Source organism: Mus pahari, chromosome 13 (assembly GCF_900095145.1).
Source record: "Mus pahari chromosome 13, PAHARI_EIJ_v1.1, whole genome shotgun sequence".
Classification (NCBI taxonomy): Eukaryota; Metazoa; Chordata; class Mammalia; order Rodentia; family Muridae; genus Mus; species Mus pahari.
In genome coordinates, this window is record NC_034602.1 from 25,732,370 (window position 1) to 25,758,386 (window position 26,017).

Below are 26,017 nucleotides of genomic sequence, written 5' to 3' on the forward strand. Positions count from 1 at the left end.
GCCAGCCATCTGGCTGGCGCCGCGGGACAGGCGTCTGCAGCAGAGTCCAGGGGACGTTGCCGAACCTGCCTGGGCTCCCGGGCTGCGGTTCCTCCCGTCGGTCTGCCGGTCTCTACTGCAACTGCTGGGTCCCGACCAAACTAACACGAAACTGCGCCGGAACGTCGGGCCGGACTGAGAGGTGGGTATGAGGATCTCGGGGCAACTCTAGGAGTCCCGATGAGTCCGGGGAAGGGGGTGTGAAACCTGGATGTCTGGACAGGGATTCTGAAACTCCCAGGTCCGGGAGCCCCAGCCAAATCACGAGAACTCCAAAGACACATGGTTGAAGTTCTGAGACCCTGGGGAAAGAGTCTTGAAGAGATCCTATGGACTTGGAAGAGGCTTCTCGATCCCCAGAGACACTAATCTATAGGGAGCTGATACCTCGAGGAATCTTTCCCAGATCCTGACCCACCTCCCGCAGGGCCTTAACAATCCCCAGGACTGAAAACCGTGTAGCTTGAAGCCATGAGAACGGTGGCAAGTAGTGGCAGGAATTTCTGAGCAGACAGTCCTGAGTATCACCTAGCTTTAGAACTAACAACACCCTTCCCCAACATGAGGAAGCACAACATGTCCACAATACTTAAGATTGGGCACTGGGGAGGGGAGTTACCCCAGACAGAGTATCTAGACTAGCAGGCAAAGACTCTAGCAGTGCCTTGAACAGAAAGGGTCCTTCAAACTCCAACTAGCGTGCACTGGGACTCCCCCAGACCCATTCACCGGATGGGGTGACTCACACCAAGTGACTGTTGTAGAGAGGGAATGGATGATTTCGGGATGAATCAATGGAGGTGGGGGGGTCCAGAGGCTATTTCAGTCAACACTTTAGCAAAACATCCAGGTGTGCTAGACCATGGAGTCACAAATTCCAGTGACACTGGGGACTCTAGGAAGGAGAGATTCGGGCTAGAGACTGGCACCAGATTTAGGGATCCATTTTGATGGTCAGTGGTTGAACAAGAAGCAAACAGCCTGGAATCTTGGGCAGCATTTTGGAAGGGGACTTCAGAAGGCAGAAGTAACCAATTTGTGTTAGGTCCTTCCTGCCCTTTGAGTCTGAGTTTTTCTGACCCCCTGTGATGAGTCTTTGACCATCTCCCATCCTCTCAGTTTGCCTGAAGTCCAGAGGTCGGGTGGGTCAGCTTCCCAAGGCCCTTCCAGTTGGGACGTGAACTGTGAGCGAAGTCTGAGTGTGTGAACAGACAGGGAGAGAGGGACACCTGGCTCCCCAAGGTCAAATCTGCTGACATCAGGGAGGAAAGGGGTCAAAACGGACATGTACAGAAGGCTGGCTCCAAGAACTGCCAGACACAGGTAGCTCCCATACCTGTGGGAATGACAGTCTTAGCAAGAATTGGATATGGGCTCAGCCCACAGCCAGCCGCCCGGCTTGTGGGGGAGGGTGGAGGGGCAGGCTGGGCGGCCCCTGGAGATGAGTGGGTATGACAGGTAACTAGAGACTGGTGTGCACCCCCTGGTGGTAAGCACCGCTTGGTGGGCCTTGCTGAGTCCTCTTCTCCATCTAGGTACAGGCCCTGCTTGTGTGGGGCTTAGTCAGGATGCCAACTTAGACCACACGGCAGACTGGCAGCCAAGCTGGTAAGGCTGGAACAGGAACACCTATTCTTGGTTTGGTGAGTTTTTTTTTTTTTTTTTCAGCAAAACACCCTAGGGCAGAGGACAGTTCCCAGCCAGGAGCCACATGTCAGGGTAGGATAGGAAAGAACTGGACGCTTATGGGCTAGAGAGGGAAACAGAGGCATAAACCCTAGGGGACCGAGGTTTCTACAAAATCTCCAGCAACCTAACTCATGTCTGCCTCTTGCAGAATTCTGAGTGCCAGCAGGACCTGGAGGGAGCTGACATACTGAAGGAACTAGGGGCCAGCAAGATGGCAGACGAGGCCTTAGCTGGGCTGGATGAAGGAGCCCTCCGAAAACTGGTAAGTAGCCCTGTTACTGTACTGTGGGGTGGCCAATCCAGGGATGTAGGCCACTTCTTATGTACTTGTCAGTACATAAGGAGGGGGAGGGGTTTGGAGGAGAGGCTCAGGGAACAGCGTCAGGTTGGTTCCATTTGGCTGCTCCAGAGGCCCTTGTGGAATGTTCCTGTCCGTGTCAGGTGCTGAGACCTGGTCCCTACCCACCTCCAACTGTCATCTCCTGTTTAAACAGTAACTCCTGGGACTCACCCATGAGCTGCTACAGTGTGGGGAGGCTGGCCACTGCCCACTCCTGGAGGCCTGCCCAATGATAATGGGCAGCAATGAGTAATAAACCAGAGAACAACGGCTGGGTGCTGAGCACACCATCTTACAGAATAGTCACAGATGCTGCAAGCGACTGCACCCGCATACTGCCCCCCTGTGCGGGAAAACCACATACCAAACGCTCTAGGTTAAAAGCTTTATCAGGGTCCAAACTCCAGAGGGAAGTCTTGGGAAACCCAGAGTCATGGGAAAGGCTAGAAGAGCCCGGAGAGAGATAGGCTGTGGGTCCTTATGGGTTCTGTGATGTCTGGTCTGTCGTTTTCTACTTTAGGCTTTGGCTTCTTGTAAAAGAAAAGGGGTTGGGGTGGGTGTAATACAAAATATAGGTTGCTAGCGTTAGAAAGGCGTGAATTGGTATGGACCTGACTTTGGGATGGAGACTGGATTGGTCCACTCCACTCTTGTTTTACCAACTTCTTCCTCCTCTCATATACACAGAGGCAGTGGGCCGCCACAGCAGAGCAGTAATACACGTCCACCAGCAAGGCCCTGCAGTAGGCCATGGGGAGAGGGGCCACAGCCCCACCACCCAGACCCTGCTCTCTGTCAAGGGCAAAAATATATTATAGACTTTACTTTCTCTGTGTCCCACACCACCACCAATCCTTTCCCCTAGAGGGAGAGGCTTGAGCCACTTGGCCTGATTGCCTTGACCTCCCCTATGAGGTTGGCCTGTGTGTCCTGGGGCAAGAGCCTTAACCTCATCCTGCACCACTGCCAAGGGCAGCCACTCCAGCCAGACTCTCTGCTGCCAGGAGATGGGATTGGGTCTCCAAAGATGCCCACCGGTCATCTTCACCGTCCCTCAAGTCAGAGTCTTCTTGTTTCCCATAGGAAAAGCCACGCTGGGTGTTCACGCACTCCCAGGGTATTCTCCAACCATCAGACCCCACTCATGCAAGGTCTGGAAGCTGGGAGATGCAGAAGCAGTAGTTGCCGGACGCGCTTCCTCCCAGCCCCAGGCCTGGGAGCAAAGGACAAGCTAGACCCAACCCTGTCTCGGCTCCGCGGCTCCAGGCCCACCCCAGCCCCGGGCTTCACCGCCCCGTGCGCGCGCCATTGCTGTGCCCGGAGCTGTGAGGGTCCCACCCTCCGGCTTCGTGGCAGGAACGGGGGCGTCCCGGGCCCGGCTCCTCCCCGTGGGGCCCGGCCTTATATGGGAAAGCTGTGCCCAGCTGACTGGGGGAGCCGCAGTTGCTTCCGGTCCCGCTCCCGCACATTCCTGAGGACGGGGTGGTGGGCTGCGTGGGACAGGGGCACCTAAGGACAAGCACGCTGCGTGTGCCCCCTGCCACGTGTCTGCACGTCTGCCACCTCCCGTCCGGGTGACCTAGGGTGCTGTGAACCTCCCTTCCTTTGCAGATGGGACGTTAAAGCCGGCGGTGGCGGGGGGCTTCCTGCCTGGCTCCTAGCTGCGGCGCCCGGCTGGAGACCGGGTGGGTGGGGCGTGGGTGAGCCCCGTGCTGGTGGCTGCAGCCTGCGGGCCTTTAGCGCCCCCTGGCGAGGCATTTCCCTAATTGCTATCAACACAGCGGGCAGTTCTGGTTTCGGATTGAGGGAGGAACTGCAGGAGAATCACTTTTTGTGCAGGTGGGAGAGCCTGAAGCTAGGATCGCTAGGTTGGACAGATGCCCCCAGCAGCCAGAGTAGAAAGCACCCGAGCCCCAGTCCCCTCCCCCTCCATCCTCCCGCAGGAGGAGGAAGCACCCTCTTTCCTCCCAGGAGAATTTCACAGGCAGTTTCGGAAACCATCCCCTTCCCCCAGGCAGACAATAGTTCTTTGTATTTCCTTCCCTCCCTCCCGCAGTCCCCTCCACACGCGGTGGGGGTGACTGAGAGGGTGAGGAACTCTAGACACAGTAGAAACACTGTGGTCTGACCTTTGGTGTTTGAGAGGGTGAGGAACACAGGACACAGCAGGGACACTTGTCAGAGCTTTGCCCACAGTCCCAAAAGGAAGGATGCCAGGGAGTGGCCAGCAGAGTGAGGCCCAGCCACCCCTTCCACTTAGAGAATTCATTAGGAGGATCCCAATTTCCAAATGGAGACACTGAGGTATCCAGGGCTTGTAGAAATGGCCAAGTTCCTATCTTGTATTTTTTTCCCCTGGAGGTTGAAAATGTGGACCCATGAGACAAAGTCATTGTATCTCTGGATCTTTACCCTCTGGACTAGTCTGGACCAGATGCCCCCTCAGGCCACCAATCCCCAAATGTTCTGTGGGAAGTGAGCATAGATCTCTTGGTTGTAATAAGGTTTCCTTTGACTTTGACATTTCTAGAGCAGGCTAGAGGGGGCTCTGGTTCAGGGCCTCAAAGTTCCCCACCATGACGGAGAACCCTCAGCACCTCAGGTGTCTTGTCTCAGGCAAGCCTTTCAGGCAGAGACCTAGGTCTAAACTCTCACGTTATCAACCATAAACAAGACACTCAGTTCCCTCTTATCAGATAAAAATGATATATCAAGATAATATATCAAGAGTAGGTCTGGATGGGACCAACAGTTAATTAAGAGCCTCTGTTCCACTTCCAAAAGTCCCAGCACTCGGTAACCCTGGCTCCAGGGACCTGATGCCCTCTTCTGGCCTCCACAGTCACCCACGTGCACATGGCATCCACTCATACAGACACATGCAAACACATAAATAAAACTAAACCTTAAATGGAGGGCGGGCAGAAGCTGGCTGAGTTGGTGTGTCTGTCCCTTAACTCCAAGCACCCAGGAGGCAGAGGCAGGCGGATTTCTGAGTTCCAGGCCAGCCTGGGCTACAAAGAGAAACCTTGTCTCAAAAAAAACAAATGGCAAATGGGGACTTAGTGCTGGGTCTGACACTTTGGGTCACTCTCTAGGGGTCCAGCCCTTCCCACCCTGGGTCTTGACTTCTTCCATGGTGGCTAGGACTAGGCCATGGTCAGTAAAGGGGGAAAAGTAACTCTCTGTCAAGCAGGGAGCTAGGCTCCTGCCTCAATTTCCCTATCTCACATCTTTCCTGGCAGGGCCCTGCTACTCTGTGACTAGATAGATCACCAGGGGATTTCAGCTACCTGAATCACCCTTCCCTTTCCTTGGACTCTTGTCAGTAGCTCAGAAGGGTGACTACACTCTTCCTGCTGTGGCTCCCTGGTCTAAAGGGTTAACGAAAGACCCCGGAGAGCAGATGTCAAGTCCCACAAAGGAGCCTGGCTGCTTGGCACCTGGCTTGGGTCGGTGGCTGCAGGCTGTGCACTCACAGAAGGTTGTCTCTGCACCACACTGCCCAGTGGGCTTCTCGGGATCTTTGATGTCACGAGCGAAGTCACCCCTAAAAATCCTGAGTGGGAGGCAGGCACGTGGAAGGCTTAGGGTAGAGAGACTGGAGACAAGCCATCCATTGTGCCCCTGGCAGAACTGTGGGCAGTTGGTGCCAGTCCTTTGCCCCTGACAGAATGCCCACCCTTCACTCCCACCTACATTGCAGCTGGAGGTCACCGCAGATCTGGCAGAACGGCGGCGGATCCGCTCAGCCATTCGGGAGCTGCAGCGGCAGGAGCTGGAACGAGAAGAGGAGGCTCTGGCATCCAAACGTTTCCGTGCCGAGCGGCAAGACAACAAGGAGAACTGGCTACAGTGAGTGGCAGAGGGGGCTGGGTTCTCGAGTGCAGATGTGTCGAGGATCAGCTCATACGGAGGCAGATGTGTCTGTGAGCCATGAGCATTGGAATGCACAGGGATATGTGTGGGTAGGGAGCCAGTACCAGCTGTGGCTGTGCAGTATGGGTAGCTTGTGCCTGTATCCAGGGATGTGTGGATGGATGGATGGATGGATGGATGGATGGATGGATGGATGGATGGATTGGATGGATGGATGGGTGAATGGATGGATGCCAGGCATGTGTAGATGCATGCATGGATGGATGGATGGATAGATGGATGGATAGAGATATTGATATATATTGATGCTTGCTCAGAGATTCTACATAGATAGCTCCATGTCTCCCTGCCAGTGTTCAGGCCTCAGACCCTGACCCTTTCCTTGAGCCCACATCCTCCAGACACACTGTCATGCAATGGTGGTTACACTCACGATGTCTCTGCAGCTCTCAACAGCGAGAAGCTGAACAGCAGGCCGCCCTCACACGGTTGGCAGGGAGATTGGAGTCCATGAACGATGTAGAGGAGTTGACCACACTGGTAAGGCTCGGGGCAGACAAGGGATAGGTGAAGACCTACCTGGATTCCGGCGTGCAACCCCTGTGGCCCTCCTGTCACCCACAGCTTCGGAGTGCTGGCGAATACGAGGAACGCAAGCTGATCCGAGCCGCCATCCGCCGAGTGCGAGCTCAGGAGATTGAGGGTAGGTGCCTGCCCTCTGTAGACTCACCCTTGCCCTGCGTCTCATATCTCACATCACTTCCTGACACTTGCCTTGCCCTGCCCCTCCAGCTGCCACCTTGGCTGGGAGACTGTGCAGTAGACTTCCCAGTAGTGGCCCCCGAGAGGACAGCAGGAGGCAGGCAGCACACACATTGGACCCTGGTAAGGTAAGGAGTGTGGGCGTGAAGGGAGGTCCACCCAGTGGCTGGTGCCTCCTGATGCCAGTAACTCTGGACGTAGTACCCGTGTGCCTTTGCTTCGCCGTCATTTGACTGGGAGCTGGCCCCTGGCCAGTGTTTGAGGAAACCCCGGAGCTCATTTCTTATACTCAGGCAACTCCAGCTGTATGCCTTCCAATTCAGACCTCCAACCCTGATTTTTCCCTCAAAGCTAGCCTTCAAGTTGTTGTTCCTTTGCCCACGATACTCTCATGGATACACTGGCGTCTCTTACCTCCACTCCTACCTTCCACCCCTACCCCTACCCCCCAGCCTGTGCTCATCAGCCAGAAGGATCTCCTAGAAATGCAAATCTAGTCCTGGTACTGCCCCTGCTTAAACACATCCCATGCTGTCCCTTACCCTCCAGACATGGCATCCTTACCTTGGCTCTCCAGGGTGAGCGTGCCTGTCAGGCCCTGCTAACTAGTGCTCAGCGTCCTCTCTATCCTTCAGATAGCATGAGAATTCAAGACATACCATTTCCACGGATGGCCAGCAGAGGACGCTAGCTGCCTAGTCCTGCACAGCTGTACTTCTGCCTGATTAGCTAGATTGAGGCTAGAGTTCTGGGTTGGAGGGTCCTTTAGGAATGGGAGTCCCCAGCAAATTTCCTGTTACGGCCAACCACTGGCATTAGACTCTGGTCCTTGTCAAACCACCTTTGGCCCTGACCAGCCTTCCTTATGCAGGTGTGCCCACGGGAAGCCATGCCCAGCCCCTCTGCTTTGCATGGCCTGGCCCGTCAGCCTGGTCCTCGGTGGGTGGGGGTGGCATTCGAGTCAGAGACTCCTTGGTTGCATCCTGTGTGTCCGCGGCAGGTGCCAGAGCCAGAGCAACAGAAACAGCAGACAGAAGGACGAGAGCCAACCCCAACCCCGGAGGACACCAGCCAGGATGTGACCACAGTGACACTCCTGCTGAGGGCCCCGCCTGGGAGCACACCCGGTTCACCTGCCTCCCCGGACAATTCGCCCACCGGTGCCTCTCCAGAGCCTCGGCTGGAGCCTCCTGGAGCCCAGTGTCCTACTGCAGAGGCTCCAGTCAGCTCTGAGCCACTCCCGCACCCTTCAGAAGCTCCCAGCCCCGAGCCGCCCATGTCGCCGGTACCCCCCAGCTCTCAGGGGCGGGTCATCAGCAAGGTGAGTTGGGCGAGTGGTGGGTCGAGAGGTGGGGATGCCCGGCGGTTGAGTTCCTCGGTCTGAGAGCCCCTTCCTATGTGGTGTTTATCTTTGCAGCCCCTGCCTGGCCCCACGGAGCCCTCAGATACCCTGGACTCCGCCAGAGGCTCCTCCAACACTAAGAGAGCAGGTGAGGAGACCAGCTACAGGTTACCACAGGCCTCTGCTTTCTTCTGTCCTTCCCCATCTGTCCCCATGACCCTCCCCTTTCCCTGCCTTGTAGGATGGGTTCTAATGCTTCTCTAGCCTTCTCAGGGCCAGGCAGTCCCTGACACGGCCCGCCACAGCCCCTGAGGTGTTCCGCCCCTGGCCAGGCCCACTCCTGCCACCCATGGCCAGAGGCCTTCTTACAGCCTTGAAAGGCAACAGACCTCAGGCACATTCTTCTCCCCAATAAGGGAGTACACCCATCACCCAGCTGGATCTATGGGCAGTACTGGCGGCAGGGGGGGGGTGTCCCTTAGTCCCATCAGTAGAGAGAATCTGGATACCTTTCTCTGGCCCTAACTTACTTCTAGCCCCTAAGAGTGCCCACGTCACCCTGTGGTCAGTACAGGAGAGAGAGGAGGTCCTCGTAAAAGAGTCGCAGCTGAGTGGGTGGGCCTCCGCAGTGGGTGTGGTAAGGAGGCTAAAGAGGTGTTGAGGAGAGGTGAGTGACAGTGCACACCACCCCACCATACACTTTCCTTTCCTCCTCCCTCCCATCCCCCTTATGGTTGCCACATACTTACCAACCTACCAGACCCAGCTGAATCGAAACCCTGCCAACGTTCACTATCGGTGCTCAGTCCCCGACAGCCAACCCCAAATCAAGGTACTGTTTGGTTTTTTTTACCATCCCTAGGTTCTGAGCAGTCCCTATCCCACCCAGCCACTGACAGCTCTCTTGTCTCCTGCAGAGCCAACCCCTCTTGCAGGACCGTCCCAGTTCCGTCGAGCTGGCTCTGTGAGAGACAGAGTCCGAAAGTTCACATCTGATTCTCCCGTGGTTGCCAGGCTCCAGGACGGCCCACCCCGAATAGCCCTCACTTCACAGACCCCCACAAGGCTCCCGGGCCCTTCCCTCATCAGCACCACCCCTGCCTCCTCCTCCTCCAGCGACTCCTCCTCTCTGAGTCCCAGTGACACTTCCTCCCACAAGAAGCAGAGAGAACTTGCTCATTCCCTGGCCCAGCTTCAGAGCTGCCCTCAAGAGGAGGGCCCTAGGGGGCGGGGCTTGGCTCTCAGGTCCCTTGAAAACAGAGCAGGGGGGCCCAAGTCCTGCTCAGAAGAGCCCAGTACCCCACCGCCTGTCGCCATCGGCACTGGGGAGCCAGGGGGCAGTATGAAGACTACGTTTACCATTGAGATCAAGGATGGCCGTGGTCAGGGCTCCACAGGCCGGGTGCTGCTGCCCACAGGCAACCAGAGAGCAGGTAGGCTTCTCACTGCTGGGGTGGAGTGCTTGCACCCCCCAACTCCTGGTTCTGCATGCGAGGCGGGTGCTGCGGCCAGTATCCAGGGTGCGGTTCACCTTGACTGGCACTGCCCACACTGCATCTGGCCCCAACAGCATCCCTCTCCCCTCCAGAATTGACTTTGGGATTGCGGGCACCCCCAACCCTTCTCAGCACCAGCAGTGGGGGCAAGAACACCATCACCCACATTAGCAACCCTGGGACTGTGACCCGACTGGGCAGTGTCACTCGCGTCACTACCTTCAGCCATGCCTCCCCTGGTAACCGAGGAGGCTGCAACTTTAAGGTGAGCCTCTCCACAATCCACCAGCCTCACCGTTCACCATCTCCAGGGACTGTTTAAGGGTGTAGCGGGTTTTCTCTACTGTGCATACTGAGGCCAGAGAGTCTACTAGTCCATCACAGTTGGTGATGTGGCTAGGACTGATCTAAGACTGATCCATGCTCTATTACCCAGAAGCATTCTTCCCTTGTGCTGATCTTTTGTTGTTTAGTTTTGTTTGATGTCGAGTCTCTTGTATCCCGGGTTGGCATTGATCTAAATATATATAGCCAGAGCTGACCTTGAACTCCGTGATCTTCCAGCCTCTACCTCCTGAGTGCTGGCATTACAGACGTGAGCCACCATGCCTGGATCCACTTGCTAATCTTTGATCCTGGCACCTAAGTTGAGCAGCTCACTCTTAATGAACAAGCGTGAAGGCCGCAGCTCACTGACGGTGGTAGGGGCTTTGGCCTTCTTCCTACGGCAGTCCCTGCCATATAGACCCCCCGTTCCCACCCGACGCTGAACATTAGCCCCAACGTGTGGATCAGATCCCACGCTAATCCAAGCTCGGCCTAGTCCATTAGGAGATTGTTGATTAGCATCTTTGCCGTGGAGGCGGGGCAGAGCCACTGATGAAGACAGGCAGGCAGGGGGCACCGGGCAAGCAAGGAGGAAGCAGCCTAGCAGGTGCCGCGGGAACTGAATCCGCGGCATTCCTTCTATTATTCATCCCCAAGCTCAGGATCAGCGGGTTGGGAGCTCAGCTGGGAAAGAGATTCCCCGTGGGCTGCCCAGGTAATGCCCTGTGTGCTGTATGAAAGACGGAATGGGACTTTGACCGAGGTGAGGTGGTCAGATGGTCAGCTTTGGGCCTTCAGAGGGCTAACAGGATGAGAATGTGAACAAGATCGACCTTCTGGCACCAAAGCAGTGGGTTGGGGTGGCTGTCGTGAGGGATGGTTACAGATCGGGGCTCTGGTGGTGACTGAAGACTTGGCTCTGGCACTAACTCACCTGTCTCCCCATCTGAGGACAGATGTGTCTGTAATGCACTTGTGCAGAGTCCTGGGTTGGATTTGAACACTGTGGCTGGGCTAGAGGACATGTCTCTCAGGGACAAGCCCCCATTCCAACAGATCCCATCTTCCTGGGCCTCCATTGTCTCAACTTGTTCAAGGCTTTCTAAAACAATGGGGCACGAGAGCAGATATATGCAGGAGTTCAGCAAATAGAAGTGTCACAGCTGATACACCTGGTGTCTCAGTCCATGCCCTGCTCCCTCCATTTTTCCACCTATGGGACTCTGGTCTCAGTAATCCTTGAGCCGTGCAACGGGCTGTCCGCCTGTCTGAGCAGGCTACCCATCCCCCTCCATCCCCTCCGAGGAGGAGCCCAGAATAGGTTTCTATTTGAGCAGTTGCTCCAGCTGGCTGGTGGCAGGCTGGGAGGCCAGCAGGGGCGGGGCAGGCTCACTGCCCTTGCCTTCGCCCTCAGACCAGCTGCGAAGCTGCCAGCAGAGACAGCAGCCCCTGCTACTGTCCCACCATTGCACCCCAAAGAGTCCCCACTAGCAGTATGCCGGGAGTGCCAGGGCCTGGGCCTGAGATGGCTGCAGCTTTTGAGGAACGGTTGAGCCAGGCATTACAGGAGTTGCAGGCGGTGGCTGAAGCAGGCCGGTCAGCGGTGACCCAGGCAGCCGATGCAGCTCTGGCCACGGTAGAGCCAGTGGCTCAGGCAGCTGAAGAGCTTCGAGCAGAGACAGCAACTCTGAGCCGGCGGCTCGCCGCACTGACCAGGCAGGTGGAGGTGCTGAGCCTACGGCTGGGTGTTCCGCTTGTGCCTGACCTGGAGTCTGAGCTAGAGCCCAGCGAGCTGTTGCTGGCTGCTGCCGACCCCGAGGCCCTCTTCCAGGCAGCTGAGGATGCTGGGACCCCCGTGGCCCACCCACCTGCCTTTAGCACCCGCCGCAGCTCTGCTGGGGGCCCCTCTCAAAGGAGCAGTCTCGTAAGTCAGCCCGTGGGAGGGAATTGATTTGAGCCCGGCTCTGCTGAGTGACTGTCGATGTACCAGCGCTGCCTTGGCCTCAGTTTACTTCACTGTACAGAGTGGTACAGTGTAGAGTGAGGTACCTCTAAGATTGGGACAAGAAAGTGCCAGGCTCTTGCCCTGGCAGCTGTCCTGCAGCCTCAACCAGGCCAAGCCTCTCCAAAACAGCTGTCACCTCGGCTCTCCTTACCCTCCTGACAGGCAGAGGCCGTGCGTGCGGGGGGGGGGGGGGGGGGGGGGGGGGGGGGGGGGGGGGGCTGTAGTAGCTGAGCTGGGCCTTGGTTTCAGGGGCCCAGGCGGGAGGGAGATCCCCTGGGGGAAGATAGGCCAGTGTAGGATGCTCCTTAGACAGTGGGTCCCAGCAAGGAAGGGAAGTTAGATAGCGCTTCGAGGGGTCCTGGCTTGGGGTAGCCCAGTCACACACCTTATTAGGAGCCCTCGGGACCTGGTCCAGTGCCTTGGCAATCAAGACTTGGGATCTGCTGCCTAGGTGGAAACTAGAAATAAAAGATCAGAAAGAACTCAGCCTCAGGATTGAAACCACTGCGCTCAGCCTGTAGGCCACATCACACTCACAGAGGACCCGTGGGAAAGTCGTTCAGCTGCCCCAGCCTCAGTTTCCCCTGTCCCTAACAGAGACAATGAAATCCTTCGTGCTTATACAGATACTGTTTTCTATGCATGGAAGCCACTGTTACTGCTTCTGCCAATCTGTATTAGGATGATTCTGGATATGTGAGAAACTCTATTCATGGCTTCCGGTTTCACTACGGTAGGCCTGAAACCAACATGGCCAACCTACATTAGCAGGCCTGGCAGGCCGCTGGGGTTATTTTTAATGCGATGCCAGCAGCCCCAGCATCTAATCCTCTATCACCCATGTTTCACCCACATCCCTGCGTAAACCCTACACCCTCTCCACACTCTGTAGATGGAGCCAGATCCTGCAGAGCCCCCCTCTGCCACAGTGGAAGCAGCTAACGGCGCAGAGCAGGCTCGAGTGGACAAAGGCCCAGAGGGGCGGAGCCCCCTGAGTGCGGAGGACCTGATGGCCATTGAGGATGAAGGAGTCCTGGACAAGATGGTATGTTAGTTAGCTCTGGTAGGCCGGGGGCTGGCAGAGGGTCAGGATTGGCAGACCCCAGGTAAGCAGCAACCGCTTTATCTACAGCTGGACCAGACTACGAACTTTGAGGAGAGGAAGCTCATCCGGGCTGCGCTGCGTGAGCTCCGACAAAGAAAGAGAGGTAGAGAGCCAGTTACCCTCCTAGGTGTAGCCACTCCATTCCTCAGCTGCTTCCTCATTCCGGAGTCCTCCTGTGGACACGCCAGCTGAGTAGTTGTCCACTCATGTCATTTCCCCTCCAGCCAGGTGCTCCCTGGCCTCCTTGCCCTGGGTTGGCCCCCTCAGTCTTTCTCACCCTGCATCTAACTGCTACCCACTGTCCAGCGTGGCTTGCTTGAATCCAGATAATCCTCCCAGTTGCTCGTCCCTGTTAGTCTCTGTCCCTGGGTGTGGCTACGTCCCTTTTCCTACAGCTTCTTAGCTCTTCTGTCCCTCGTGCCTCTGGATTTACTTCTGAAACAGTTGTTCTCTGAGAACAGTGACTCCCCAGCAGACACCTACTCAGCCTCGACATGTACTCTCCCACTGGGTTGCATGTGTCCTGGTGTCCCTTTTCGTCACCTGCTTGCTTTCTCTGCAGACCCAGTTAACCCTCTTCACCAGTCTTTCTCCAGTGTCCTCTGCCTGGGTCTGATCACTTCTTCTGATACCTCCACCCACTCTCTGGGTTTAAGTGGTCCTTCCTCCAGTTGTTCCTGTCCTTCCTAGGACTAGTTTGAAGGTTCACCTCTCAGTTGCTCTGTCCACCCAGCTCTCTTCCCTCCGGACTCAGAGACTTCTTGTTCCTATAGAAACCTGTCCTGGATCCAGACACCCCTTTGACAGCAGGTGTTCTATGTCCCCTCTTCCATCTGCAGACTCCATCCCCCTACACACATACTCAGCTCTGGGCCAAGTTGTGGTTGTTCCCCCCCCCCCCATCCATCACTAGAGAGGCACTGGTTTCCTGTGTCATTGGTGTTTCTAACGAGCTGCCTCCACTCCATCCCGTGTGCCTCTTGTGTCTGTGCATGTGTGCTACTGTGTGGCGCTGGGCTACCCTCCTGGACGTGCATGGGGCGTCCCCGGCTCAGACCAGAGGGACAAGGAACGAGAACGGAGGCTACGGGAGGCACGGGCCCGGCCGGGCGAGAGCCGAAGCAACGTGGCTACAGAGACCACCACCAGGCACAGCCAGCGGGCGGCTGATGGCTCTGCTGTCAGCACAGTCACCAAAACCGAGCGGCTCGTCCACTCCAGTAAGAGGCTGAGCAGGGTTTGGGGCTCGTGGTGAGCTCAGTGTGATCCCCTGTTCCTGTCACACAATTCTTTGACCCATCCCCTGTCCTTCCAGATGATGGCACTCAGACAGCCCGCACCACCACAGTGGAGTCGAGTTTCATGAGGCGCTCGGAGAGTAAGGCCACCTGCTCCCTCCTGTGCCTGCCTGCCTGCTCACCTCCTTAAACACTCTGTGTCTTCCACTGATCCTCCACTTTCTCTTCTCCACTGTGGCTATCATCATCCCTCCTCATGCCTGGCCCAGGCCCTCACCTCACTCCCTTTCCCACAGATGGCGGCAGCAGCAGCAGCACCACCACCACGGTCCAAACCAAGACCTTTTCCTCTTCCTCTTCCTCTTCCTCGTCCAAAAAGATGGGCAGGTGAGCACGGGGCAGTGCCTCTGGGGACCTCACTGCATACCCATTCTGCAGAAAGGCAGACTGACAGACTGAGAGAATGAGCGTGCAGTTGGGATCTCTCTGGATCCTCGGCCGCACCATAGGGTTGGGGTGGAGGATGCTTGTGGAGGGAGACCAGGCACCTGCTGAGTCTCACACCGGGCCTCGGACCCACCTGCCACTGCTTGCTGGCACTTCCGACATCTGCAAACCATTTCTGGGTCACAGAGCAGGCTGCTGACTTGAGGCACTCGTGAGGGATGGGTCCACCCCAAGGTACAGAGGATAGCAGGCAGAAAGCCAATCACTGGAAGTTCCAGGAGCTCTCAATGACCTGTATGCAAATTCCAGCCCTGCAGCTGTGTCCTCTGAAATCCTATAAAGAGACCTTAATTTCCTCATTGTCACTGGAAATAGTGTGGGTTCCTCTCACCCCCTGCGAAGTGTGTTCTTTACACACTTAGTCATTTCATCAGGATCTTCCGTTTTGTTTTGTTGGAGTTCCTGGGTATTAGAACCTGGGGCCTCACGTGTGCTAAGCAAGCACTGCATTGCCGAGCTACGTGTCTGGCCCTCTTTCTACTTTTACTTTGAGGAGAGATCTCTCCCTAAATTGCTGTGTGTTAGTATTAAGCTCCCTCTGTGTTCCAGCAGGCTTTGACCTTGCCTCAGCTACCTAAGTATCTGAGATTCTAGGCCTGCATTTATTTATTTATTTATTTATTTATTTATTTATTTATTTTTGTAGTTTTGCAGGACGGGGAGAGGTGGGTACGTGGTGGAGTCTCACTTGTATGTCCTAAGCTGGTTTTGAACTTGTGATCCTGCACCCTCAACCTCCAGGATTTTGGGATTACAGGAGCCCACCAACTCATCAAAGCCCCTTGTGGTTTTTAAATAGCAGAGTGGAAGCATTTGGTTAGCACACAGCGGAGTGGAAGCATTTGGTTAGCACACAGGAGACTCTGGATTTCTTCCCCAGCACTAGAAATAATCAAAGAACACAGTAAAGTCCTCAGAGGCCTGAGCTACTACTGTTCCTATTTTGTGCTCATTTTATTACTTTGTTTTGCTTTGTTTTGTTTAGGTCCTAAGGATTGAACCTAGGGCCTTGCGCTTCCTAGGCAAGTTCTTTATCAGTGAGCTACCTCTCACTTTATTATTGAGTCGGAGTTTCCTTAAGTCATCCAGTCTGTGGTCCAGGTGGTTCTCGAACCTGCCGGTCTTTCGGGTTCAGCTTCCCCGGTAGCTGGGATTACCAGCCTGGACCACAAGGCCTGGAACTTGGCAGTACAATACACCCCTTTAGAAAAGTCCTGGGGACCAAACCTGGTCAAACAAGCATGGCTGCTGACATCCTGTATCTGTGCCTCTATGTACTCCTCTGTAAGATGGGCGTGACGAGGACACCCTCAATTCCTCATGGTGTTTGATGCAGTATAAGACCTCTCCTGAACACTGCCCCAGAGCAGCCCCAGGGGACCCCATGCAGCTGTAGCTCTGTTCCCCCACAAGTTTCAGTGTTTCCAACACCGACACCATCAAGCTAAGCATCCTGGTCTGCTGCCAAGAGAGAGAACCCACCCTTCCTTCAACCTAACATTCATTTTGTCACCCTCCAGTATCTTCGACCGAGAGGACCAAACCAGCTCACGTCCTGGCAGCCTGGCAGCCCTTGAAAAACGCCAGGCAGAGAAGAAGAAAGAGTTAATGAAGGCTCAGAGTCTGCCCAAGACTTCAGCATCCCAAGCGCGCAAGGCCATGATTGAGAAACTAGAGAAAGAAGGCTCTGCCGGGTCAGTGCTAGAGGGTAGAGGGGTGGCCTGGGTGTTCAGTGGATGGAGCCAGAGATGGGAGAAGCAGGGTACCAATGTGACAGAAAGGTTGAATGTCATGGTAGACCAGACCAGGGGTGCAAAGGGTATACTGGCCCATTCATTAGTGGCATCTTGTGACACTCTTCCCCACACCACAGTGGTCCTGGCACACCCCGTACAGCTGTACAGCGTTCTACCAGCTTCGGAGTCCCCAACGCCAATAGCATCAAGCAGATGTTGCTGGACTGGTGCCGAGCCAAGACCCGCGGCTACGAGGTGAGCCCCGTGGAACTCTTCAGCTTGGCGCCCTCTTCTGAGAAGTATTTGGCAGCTAGCACAGCTCTGGCAGGAAGCATGAAAAAACCGTTCTCAGATGGGAAGGCAAAGACTCAGGGAGACCCCCATGGCCTGCTCTGGCTCCCTTGGGTTGGTGGGCATGATTCAGAGACAGATCCTGTTCTTGGGGTCCCTTCAGTGTTCCACCCAGTAAATCTCTGTGAGGGAGAGAGTGACTAGAACATGACTACAGCCTCACTTGAGTGGCGCTGGGCTTCTCAGACCCCCCCCCCCCAAAAAAATCACCGCTTAGGGGGGTTAATGAGGCCAATTGGAAGAAGCTCATGTTTTGACTACTCACCTACTCTATAGCCTTGAACAGACAAGGTCTCCCTGAGCCCAATTGCCCTAGGACTGCGGTGCCGAAATGTGGGGGAGGGGTGGACAGAAACCAACCCCATGGGAAAGTTGCTCCCAGCGTCCTGACTAGTGTGCTTCTGCCTCCCAAAGCATGTGGACATCCAGAACTTCTCCTCCAGCTGGAGTGATGGGATGGCCTTCTGTGCCCTGGTGCACAATTTCTTCCCTGAGGCTTTTGACTATGGGCAGCTGAGCCCACAAAACCGGCGCCAGAACTTTGAGATGGCCTTCTCATCCGCTGAGTAAGTTATGGGCCCCGTTCTCCCGGTGTCAGCCGGGCTCAGCAGCCCTGAGACCCCCGTGGAAGTGGCCAGTTGTACAGTGGGTCTGCAGACGAGACCCCCTTCCCCAGAGAGTTTCCATCCTCCTCCACCCACCTGTTGCTGAGTGTGCCGGGTGCCCACCGGAAGGAAGGAGCGTCAGGCCCGCCTACCAGCCCAGGCTAAAACCCATCAGGTGGCCCTGTCCATAACCTCTCCCTCCTCCATCTGCCCTTGTTCCTCCTCTCTCCATTTCTCTGTCCTGCTCTCCTCCCACCATTACCAGAGCTTCCTGCTCCCACGGGATCCCAGCTGGAGATTCCAAAAGGAGGCTCCCGGCCCAGGCACCGTGCCCGAGTGACCTATATAGGCCTATATAGGACATGGAAAGCCCTCCACTTTGGAATCGTTGCCCCTTCTGCACACTGCACCCAAGCACCCTCCTCCTCCGTTTCTTTCTTTCCTTCCCTTCCCTTTCTGGTTCCCTCCAGGATTTCTCCTCCTCCCCACCCCCACTCCTCTCACGCCTCCCTCACCCCCTCTCCCCGGGGCACAGCCCTCCTCTCCAACCTCGGCACCAAAGCCGTTGCCCCCCCCCCCCGCGTTCCCGCTTGCCCAGAGAGTTCTCTGCACCTGTGACTGGTTTGCCCCCCCCCACCCTTGTCTGCACCGCGCACCATTAGTGATGGGTAGTGAGCGGCACGTCCACCACTGGGAGGGGGCATGCGGGAGGCTGGCAGACTGCGGCACTGAGAACATAACTGAACTCATGTCTCTGTATGTGTATGTGTGTGTGTCTCTGTCCTCCCTTCTCTCTTGGCCTCTCTTCCCTCCTTCCTCCACCGGGCCCCACTCCCTGCCCCTTCCTGGCCCCTCCCCTCCCCAGGACCCATGCGGACTGCCCGCAGCTCCTGGATACAGAGGACATGGTGCGGCTTCGGGAGCCAGACTGGAAGTGCGTGTACACGTACATCCAGGAGTTCTACCGCTGTCTGGTCCAGAAGGGGCTGGTAAAAACCAAAAAGTCCTAACCCCTGCTTGGGGCCCCACGGTGAGAAATGTCGCCTCTCCCACCTGTCTCATTTCACCGGAATCTGCTCATCAATGCATTGAGAGGGATATGGGGGGGAAAGTGTGAACAGCAGGAGAGGCTTAGAAAGCCCAGAGGAGACAGGCAAGTCCCTCGGTGACACAAGGGTATGGTGACAGGGAGCCCAGGAGACCCCAGGCTCAGCCCAGCATGGCAAACTATAAAAAGGAGAAAACTAATCTAGGGTCTGAACAGTTCACACTGAGGGAGGAAAAGGAGCAGCAGGCACAGGAACAGACCCAGCAAGGCCAGAGACAAGAGAGATGGAGAATGGAGAAGACAGCTTAGCCTGGAAGGAAAGAACCTGACGAGGTTGAAGGAAGGGACCACAGTATGAGTTTGAGCATCGTTGTGAGGACCCAGGAGGCAAAGGTTAGCCAAATGGGAGAGATGTGCTCAGACTAGGATTCCAAAAAAAATCCTTGGGAGAAACTTGAGATGTTCAAGATGGAACAACATCAGAAGTAGAGGATCAGAAGGGACAGGGTGGTGGGTGCTTGCTGCCTCACACAGGATCACAGTTTAAGGTCAGCCGGGGCAACAGCAAGACCCTGTCTTAAAAACAAACAAACAAACTAGAAAGGCAGGCTCCCTGATCTGGTTTGAAGAAAGAGAGGGTCAAGACGCCACTCAGGCTCAGCATGTGACACATGGGGAGCTAGCTGGTGGTGTCTTTCTCCAAAGTGAGGAGCTTGGGAACAGAACCAGTTCAACAGGAAGATGTTTCTGGCTGGATTCCCCGGAGCCATATGGCTTTTCTCTCTGCTCACATCACCTCGGGGCCACAGTGAAGAATTCCGATCTGACCTGGCTTTCCTATTACAGATAAGGAGCTAAAAGAGGAGAGTGAGGCCCAGGTCTCCATTTACTTGTTTGTTTTCTAGACCCACCGCTATATTCCCACCGATTTTGTAGACAGAGGTAGGTGGGAGGTGGGGGTCAGATCACAGAAGAGGGTAGAGTCTTATCCAGCACGCATGAGCACAGGTAGAAAGATAGAGCACCGAAGTAAAGATAGGGGCCCAAGGGGAGAAATGAATTGCTGGAGGAAATGTGACTCAGCAAGGATACACAGGGTGCTTTTCCTGCGTTAGGGGCCCTGGGGGAAGGAACACAGGTGCTCACACACTCAGAGGTTCAGGTGTGAAAAACAGGCTTGGTACTGTCTCTAGGTCATATATGGACTTAGCTCCTGCTCAGCAGGCCACTGGAAAGAGAAAAGCTTTGCTTAGGGTAGCTCTGGCCCAGTAGGAAAGTGTGACTCAGCTACGTGCTCTTGCTTTAGTTGCCTGGTGTTTGGCTTGTCACTTGGGTAGCCTGAACCATGTACCCCAGTATAAACAATGGCTTTATAAGGTCTCCAGGGAAGGCACCACGGGCAGGAGGGAGCTCCAGACTTGGGAGGGAGGCTGGAATCCCTGTACAGATAGCTACAGTTGGAAGATGCTCCAGAGAGAGGCTGCCTCTTCACCATGGTACAGCTGGATAAACAACCCCAAATGTGGGGTGAGGATGACCCGAAGGGCACATAGCCTGTCAACAGTAGTGCCAGGTACCTGTCACTTATTCTGTGTACTTCCAAGGTCTCCAGTGAGGTCGGGAATGTCTCATGGGGGTGGGGTGGGGCTATAGTAGGGTCACAGGAGAGTCTTAGCTAGCATCCATGAGTGAGTGTTCAAACAGAGACTGAGAAAACTTTCTGCTTCCCAACATCACCAGAGGCTGAGATAGGAGGCTCACAGGTTCAAGGCTTGCCTGGACTACAGAATGATTTCAAGACTAGCCCCAGCAATTTATTGAGACCTTAATCTCAAAAAGCAGCCAGGATGGTAACTCAGTGGGAGAGAGCTTACGCCTCAAGCATGAAGCTTTAGATTTAATCTCCAGTACCACAAAATGCAAACAATAGTCGTAGGTGAGCTGGGAGTAGACCCCAGTCCTACCACAATCCTGGCAATGATCATGAAGGTACCAGAAGGGAAGTGGTCTTGGGTTATCTATCTCATGCCTAGGAACAGCAGTAATCTGCTTGTTTTCCCTGCCAAAGTTAGCTTTGAGCAGCGGTGATGAGGAGCCAGTGTAAACAGCAGGCAAACAGTCTTAATTAGGGACAAGGGGGAAACAGGCTGAGCTTGTACCCCATCTTAAAGCTGCAGGGGGGAAGGTTCCCACAGAAGGGAAAGGGGACCGCCAGGCAGTTGTCAACGCCCAAGGTTGAGGGCCTGTATCTCATAACAGGTTCTACCTGGCTTTAAACAAATCGCTGAGTTGGTTTCCTGAATCAAGTGTAGCACTCAGGGATAATCAGAAGGGCGGTTGCACCATGAGCTCAGGGTAGGGTACAGACAACCCAGCTGATATGACCAGGGTCCTCATCTGCCTTCCTATCTCCACCCAATGCAGATGATAGGGGTTAAAGAACCACTCCAGGAATACCCCTGGCCTCCCCTAGGAGGGAGTGGGTCACTGGGGAATCCTGATGGTGGAATAACACTAGCCAAAGGGGAAGGCTCCCAGGGGTTGGATGGCCCGGCTGAGACTCTACCAACAGGGATACACTTGTGCATGAACAGGAGGCGGGCCCTCCAGAGAGCCGTTGGGTTCTAGATCCAGAACCTGCCTGCCTAGGGTGAGGCATGACTCACTTCCCAACCCCTCAAATTCTACCTGCTTAGCCTATGGGCAGGATGGCCCCTGGGTTTGGTTGTGCGTTTCCCTTCCTGGAAAGCCTTTCCGATCGATGGACAGTCTGGAGTTTATGAAAAGACGAGCAGGCTGCGACAAAGACCTCGGGGTAGAGGGACACAGCGAGAAGCAGGCTGGCACTGACAACTCCTGTGCCTCCCCCCCTCCCCTGCAGGATGCTGGTGGACTGTGTACCCTTGGTGGAGGTGGAGGACATGATGATCATGGGCAAAAAGCCCGACCCCAAGTGCGTCTTCACCTATGTGCAATCGCTGTACAACCACCTGCGGCGCCATGAGCTGCGCTTGCGCGGCAAGAATGTCTAGCCACTCTGCTCACACCGCCCTCGCTGCGGGCTGCGGGCTGCTGTCCCCACGCCCCCAGCACCGGCCCCTCCCAGTGCGCCTGCCCACTGCTGCCCCGTCTGTTGAAACACCTCTCCCCCTTGTACACACGCAGCGTTTTGATAAATTATTGGTTTTCAACGATCCTGACTGCTCTCTGCTGTCTTGGGGGGATGGCATCAGATTGTGAATTATCCCCAAATGTCCCCCGATTCCTGTAGCCAGGTAATGGGAGGAGTCACCCGAGGATGTCAGGAACTCCTATTTGATTTCCCACACCATCTACTCGCTGCAAGTAAGAAGAGACTCAGCGTGAAGGAAGAAGATTTAGTAGAGCTGGGGAGAGGAAAGGGAGGATTGAGAGGAATCCACCCCACCCCACCCCATTTCCGTTGCTTTGGAGACTGGCGTCGGCCCTCAACAAGGGAAAAGCTCCCGGGATGCTGAGCGCTTCATTCTGTCTCCGGGGCTCTGGCAGGGGGTTCCCAGCTCCACCGTGGCTCGGGGCTACAGGTCGGAGCGCTCTGAAGCTTCCTCGGGGGGCTTAGCGGGCGCCCACAGGTACTCGGGGGGCACCTGCGCTTCCGGCGCCGACTTGCGGTAGAAGCCGAGCTCCTGTACCAGCGCATTGATCTCGTCCCGGGTCATTTGGCTGAGTGGGATTCGCTAAGATGGAGAAAGGGCGGGATCAGCACTTAGCCACTGTTCTGGAACCCCTCCCGCCAATGCCTCACCTCTAGTTCCTGGTAATTTCGGGTTAACAGCACGAGTTCGGGGTCTGCCCCAGGGAGGTGCTTCATCACCAGGTTGTGGCTGCAGGAGATGTTAAGGAGGTGGGAGGGGGAGCAGAGGCAGACACGTGACCCCCTGGCACCCTAGCTGATCACTTACTTTAAGCCTAGGTGGGGGCCCAATCCTCATCACCGTGAGATTAGGGTTCAAAGAAATAAAGGGCCCTTCTCTCCACTAGTAAGCTCTTTTCCCTACTTAAATTTCTACTTCCTCAGAATTCTCCGGAGAGTTAATATCAGCCTCTTTGGTAGACAAACATCATTTTCTATCTTTGAAAAATATCGAAGCTTCTCCCAGATGCCTTCCTTATCCCCCCTTCCCCCAGAACAGGAAAAGGATACTACAGTTGAATGTCCTCGGTGACAAAGGCCTTCACCTGGGGAGGAACCACAGCATTAGCGAGCAGGGCCTCAGACCCTCTAGATATGAACAATGAGGCCCAGTCAGGTCATATACTAAGTCAGGTCCAGTCTCCTGCCTCACAGTACAGGGATTCCCACCGGGCCCCCAGCCAGTGACCAGTGCTCCTTATTCCCTAAGAGAGACCCCTTCCTTCAAACTCACCTCCTTTAGGCGATTCAACTGTCATCCTCCACAGGTCTGGAGAGAGAGAGAGAGATGGAATAATAAACCACGAGTCCTTCATGGCTAGCTCTACAGCCAAGACTATGCCGTCCTTTACACTGAATTGGGTCAGGCAGTGAGAAGCATCAAGGAGTGGAGGTAAAGTCCTGTGAGCAAGGAGACCTCAGTGCAGGTTGGGAAGCTCAGGCCTAGCGCCACAGGTAAAGGATGAGGGAGAGGAACCAGCCATGGGTCCCTGTCTGCACCCTATTGATAGCTGACCAATGCCCAGGAGACATGTGTTACAGCACTCTCCCTGTTGTCAGTAGAATTCTAACCCTGGCCTTCGGCCCTTGAAACCTCATGGGAAAGTCAGACTAGAAGGAAACAGTTCAGAACTACCCTGAGGGCCCTGTTGGAGGCACCTGCCATCTGGTCCCTACCCCACCCCATGCAGAGGTAGCCCTGCCAGCCACCTGTGGTTCAGCTTCAGGAACCATCTGGCTGCTCTTCCCTAACTTAGGAGGATGGATGGTCCTTCTCTATTCCTGATGGGAGGCCAGAAATAGGGAAGTCCAGACCTCCCTATTTCTGGCCTCCCTTACATTTCCTTTTGTTAAAATTAAAAAATAAAACAAAATAAAATAAAATAAAATAAAATAAAATAAAATAAAATAAAATAAAATAGCTAAAGCCCAGGAAGAGTCTGCACGCATAGGAATCACTTAGGAAGACTCTGGGGGAGTCCTTTGGCTGGCAGGTGGTGGTGGTCCAGGGCGGCTGTGGAATGTTGGTGTCTCATTTCCCTATCCTCTGCTCCAGCTCCAGCAGAGTACAGTGAGGGGAGGAGCTTAGAAGGTCTTTTCTCCCCACCAGAAGAAAAGAGGTTCTGGAATGCCAGGCACTAAGTCTGGGTGGGGGGGTAGAAATAACGGGGAAAAGTGAGGTTATCCATAGAGAAGAGAGAAATTGGGTTCTAAGGGGCCAGTTCTGGAAAAATTATAGCCTGGAAAAGAGGGGACTGGGTGTCCAGAGACCCACAGTAGGGCCAAGCCTGGAGCAGAGCAAGGGTTCAGAGTGCCAGGCCGCAAGGACGAGTCTTCTTACTCCCACAGTGGATGCTGTTCATCCTGCGGCTGGGAAATAAAAGGAATGATTCCCGGGCCATGCAGGAGGGAAAGAGGGGGGTTCGGGAATTCTGGTATTCCCGAGGCCAGAGCGGACTGTATTCTTGGGATAAGGGGCAACTGTCCTACTAAGGTTGGGAAAAGCCGCACTCACCTCCACCCGCCCCCTGGCCAGGCCTCGAAGACGGTTCCAATCCGGTCGGTAGTTGGTGGCGGAGGTGGCTGGAGCCACAAGGGCTGCGAGGAGCAGCAGCAGCGACGGCGGCGACAGTAGGATGCTCATCTGTGTCTGGCAGGAGACGTTCCGCAGGCTGCACCCAAACTCGGCCGCTGCGCCACGTCTGGCCCGCAAGCTGGCCCCGCCCAAGCCAAAGGCTCCGCCCAGCCATAAACCACGCCTCCGGAGCTAGAAACAGCCCCACTGCCATCCCACCCAGATCGGGTGGTGGCCTCCCACTAACCCCCAGCCTGTGTCAGCTACTCTCCGGTCCTCCAGACGTCATGTTCCCAGTTCTCACAATCTCCATATGGCATTTGCCGACTAAGTGTGAACGCTCCCGCAGGATGCCAGGAGACAGCGCTACTTCGCGTCACTAGAGGGCGCAGGCGGTTCGCAGATGGACACGAGGATTTCTGGGTCAGAGAGTTAAGATAGGAGATCGTCTTTATAAGCTTTTGATGTCTTTGAACGAAATTCCGATCAAAGCTTCAATTCCCCAAAGCACACGTTGTAGGGAGGACCATTACCTACGCTCAAGAAAGCTCAGAGGGTAAAAGCGCTTGTTATGCTAGCCTGACACCTGAGTTTTATCCCTGAAACCTAAAAAAAATTAACAAAAACAAAAAAGTGAAAGAAAAACACCAGTTCCCACAAGTTGTGCTCTATCCTCCACAGGCGTCCCCAATGGCTCACCATGGCATGTCCGTGCCTGCACAGGCACACGCGCACACAGATATATAATAATAATAAATGTAAATTCTTATAAAGGAATATTACCTATCCTTTTTACCTAGAAAAGGCTGAAGGGGTTAATATACATAATACATCGCATTAGAACAGTATCTGGTCAGAGATGGTACACACCAATCTCCTACTGTCCTTGAACTCAAAGCAATACTCCTTCCTCAACCTCTTGAGGGCTAGGGTTATTAGGACAGACTCTGGCTGTGTTGTCTTCCATTATTAGCTCTTCCCTTTCCTCCTCACAACTGCCCCCTCCACCAATGAACTCCATTTTGCAGATTAGGAACTCTTTCAGAAATGTAACATAGACCAATTCGTAGATCTGAGTCTGAACCCCAAACACCTCTGTGGATCATCTCCCAGGACCAAAGAGGAAGCAGGTGGCACTTCATGTCCTCACGCCTTCAGCAGACACAGCAAGTACAATCAGTTTTTTGTCACCCTGGATTTAACCAGTCTCAAGTTGGAAATATTAGGAAGTAAAAACTGCCTCTGTACTGAACGTGTACAGCTCTTTTCTTGTTGTTATTCCGAGCATGACAACTATTTATAGTGTCTGTATTGTATTAGGTGTTATAAATTATCTAGAAGTGATAGAATATACAAGAGCAGGCCACACAGGCTTTAGGAAAATATTAAGCCATTTTATCTATGGGTTTGAGCATCCTCATATTTCAAGTTTTGGTATGGAAGGGTGCCCTGGAACCAATCCCTGGCAGACAGCAAGAACGTGCTGTGCCCTTTCCCACGGAATCTAGAGAACCTTGTCAACACTGAGCCAACGCTGCTTGTGATCCAAGGTATTTTTACCTTTCTGGGCTTATTCCACCACTTTAAAAATGCACATTAAAAATGGGGTGGGGGAAACCATCAGCAGATGGTTCCGTGACTATAGACACTTGCTGCCAAGTCTGATGTCCTAAGCTAAAGTCCCAGAACCCATGACAAAAGGAAAATAGAGACTCCCACAGATTGTCCTCTGACCGTCACGTTTCTAATGTCAAGCACTCACAGACACACAGACACAGACACACAGACACACACACACACA

At 54.7% G+C, this 26,017-nt stretch overlaps 2 protein-coding genes across 7 annotated transcripts in view; one reads left to right on the plus strand and one right to left on the minus strand.

The window, feature by feature from the left end:
- On the plus strand, positions 1 to 21,663 carry Smtn (smoothelin). 6 transcript variants are annotated; one of them, XM_021210152.1, is made up of 22 exons: positions 1 to 181; positions 1,575 to 1,682; positions 1,877 to 1,990; positions 5,775 to 5,923; positions 6,394 to 6,487; positions 6,572 to 6,650; positions 6,740 to 6,837; positions 7,710 to 8,030; positions 8,127 to 8,199; positions 8,812 to 8,883; positions 8,969 to 9,484; positions 9,640 to 9,812; positions 12,772 to 12,924; positions 13,012 to 13,087; positions 14,040 to 14,204; positions 14,300 to 14,362; positions 14,519 to 14,609; positions 16,250 to 16,423; positions 16,603 to 16,720; positions 17,231 to 17,382; positions 18,287 to 18,451; positions 21,351 to 21,663. In XM_021210152.1, the coding sequence occupies exons 3-21, from the start codon at positions 1,940 to 1,942 to the stop codon at positions 18,429 to 18,431; spliced, it is 2,763 nt and encodes a 920-aa protein (XP_021065811.1). In that variant the 5' UTR covers positions 1 to 181; positions 1,575 to 1,682; positions 1,877 to 1,939; the 3' UTR covers positions 18,432 to 18,451; positions 21,351 to 21,663. The 6 variants fall into 6 exon arrangements, 5 of the variants coding, with proteins under 5 accessions (XP_021065811.1, XP_021065809.1, XP_029401406.1 ...); XR_003845033.1 differs by having other exon boundaries at positions 56 to 181; positions 18,287 to 20,042; XM_029545546.1 differs by having other exon boundaries at positions 56 to 181; positions 1,575 to 1,647.
- A 169-nt stretch (positions 21,664 to 21,832) lies between these two features.
- Positions 21,833 to 26,017, minus strand: part of Selenom (selenoprotein M) — an 8,427-nt gene continuing 4,242 nt past the window's right edge. The window contains exons 2-6 of the mRNA XM_021211198.2: positions 24,157 to 24,635; positions 22,876 to 22,911; positions 22,653 to 22,687; positions 22,254 to 22,332; positions 21,833 to 22,185 (exon numbers count right to left, since the gene is read on the minus strand). Of these exons, the coding sequence (XP_021066857.1) occupies positions 22,027 to 22,185; positions 22,254 to 22,332; positions 22,653 to 22,687; positions 22,876 to 22,911; positions 24,157 to 24,285 (438 nt within the window). The 5' untranslated portion in view covers positions 24,286 to 24,635 and the 3' untranslated portion in view covers positions 21,833 to 22,026. The remainder of the gene's footprint in view (positions 22,186 to 22,253; positions 22,333 to 22,652; positions 22,688 to 22,875; positions 22,912 to 24,156; positions 24,636 to 26,017) is intronic.

Bases quoted from the DNA above. Each gene is read 5' to 3' on its own strand.
- Smtn (XM_029545548.1), top strand. From the start codon at position 1,940: ATGGCAGACGAGGCCTTAGCTGGGCTGGATGAAGGAGCCCTCCGAAAA. The intron at 9,485-9,639 runs GTAGGCTTCTCA...TCTCCCCTCCAG, and splicing joins CACAGGCAACCAGAGAGCAG to AATTGACTTTGGGATTGCGG. The intron at 14,205-14,299 runs GTAAGAGGCTGA...CTGTCCTTCCAG, and splicing joins CGAGCGGCTCGTCCACTCCA to ATGATGGCACTCAGACAGCC.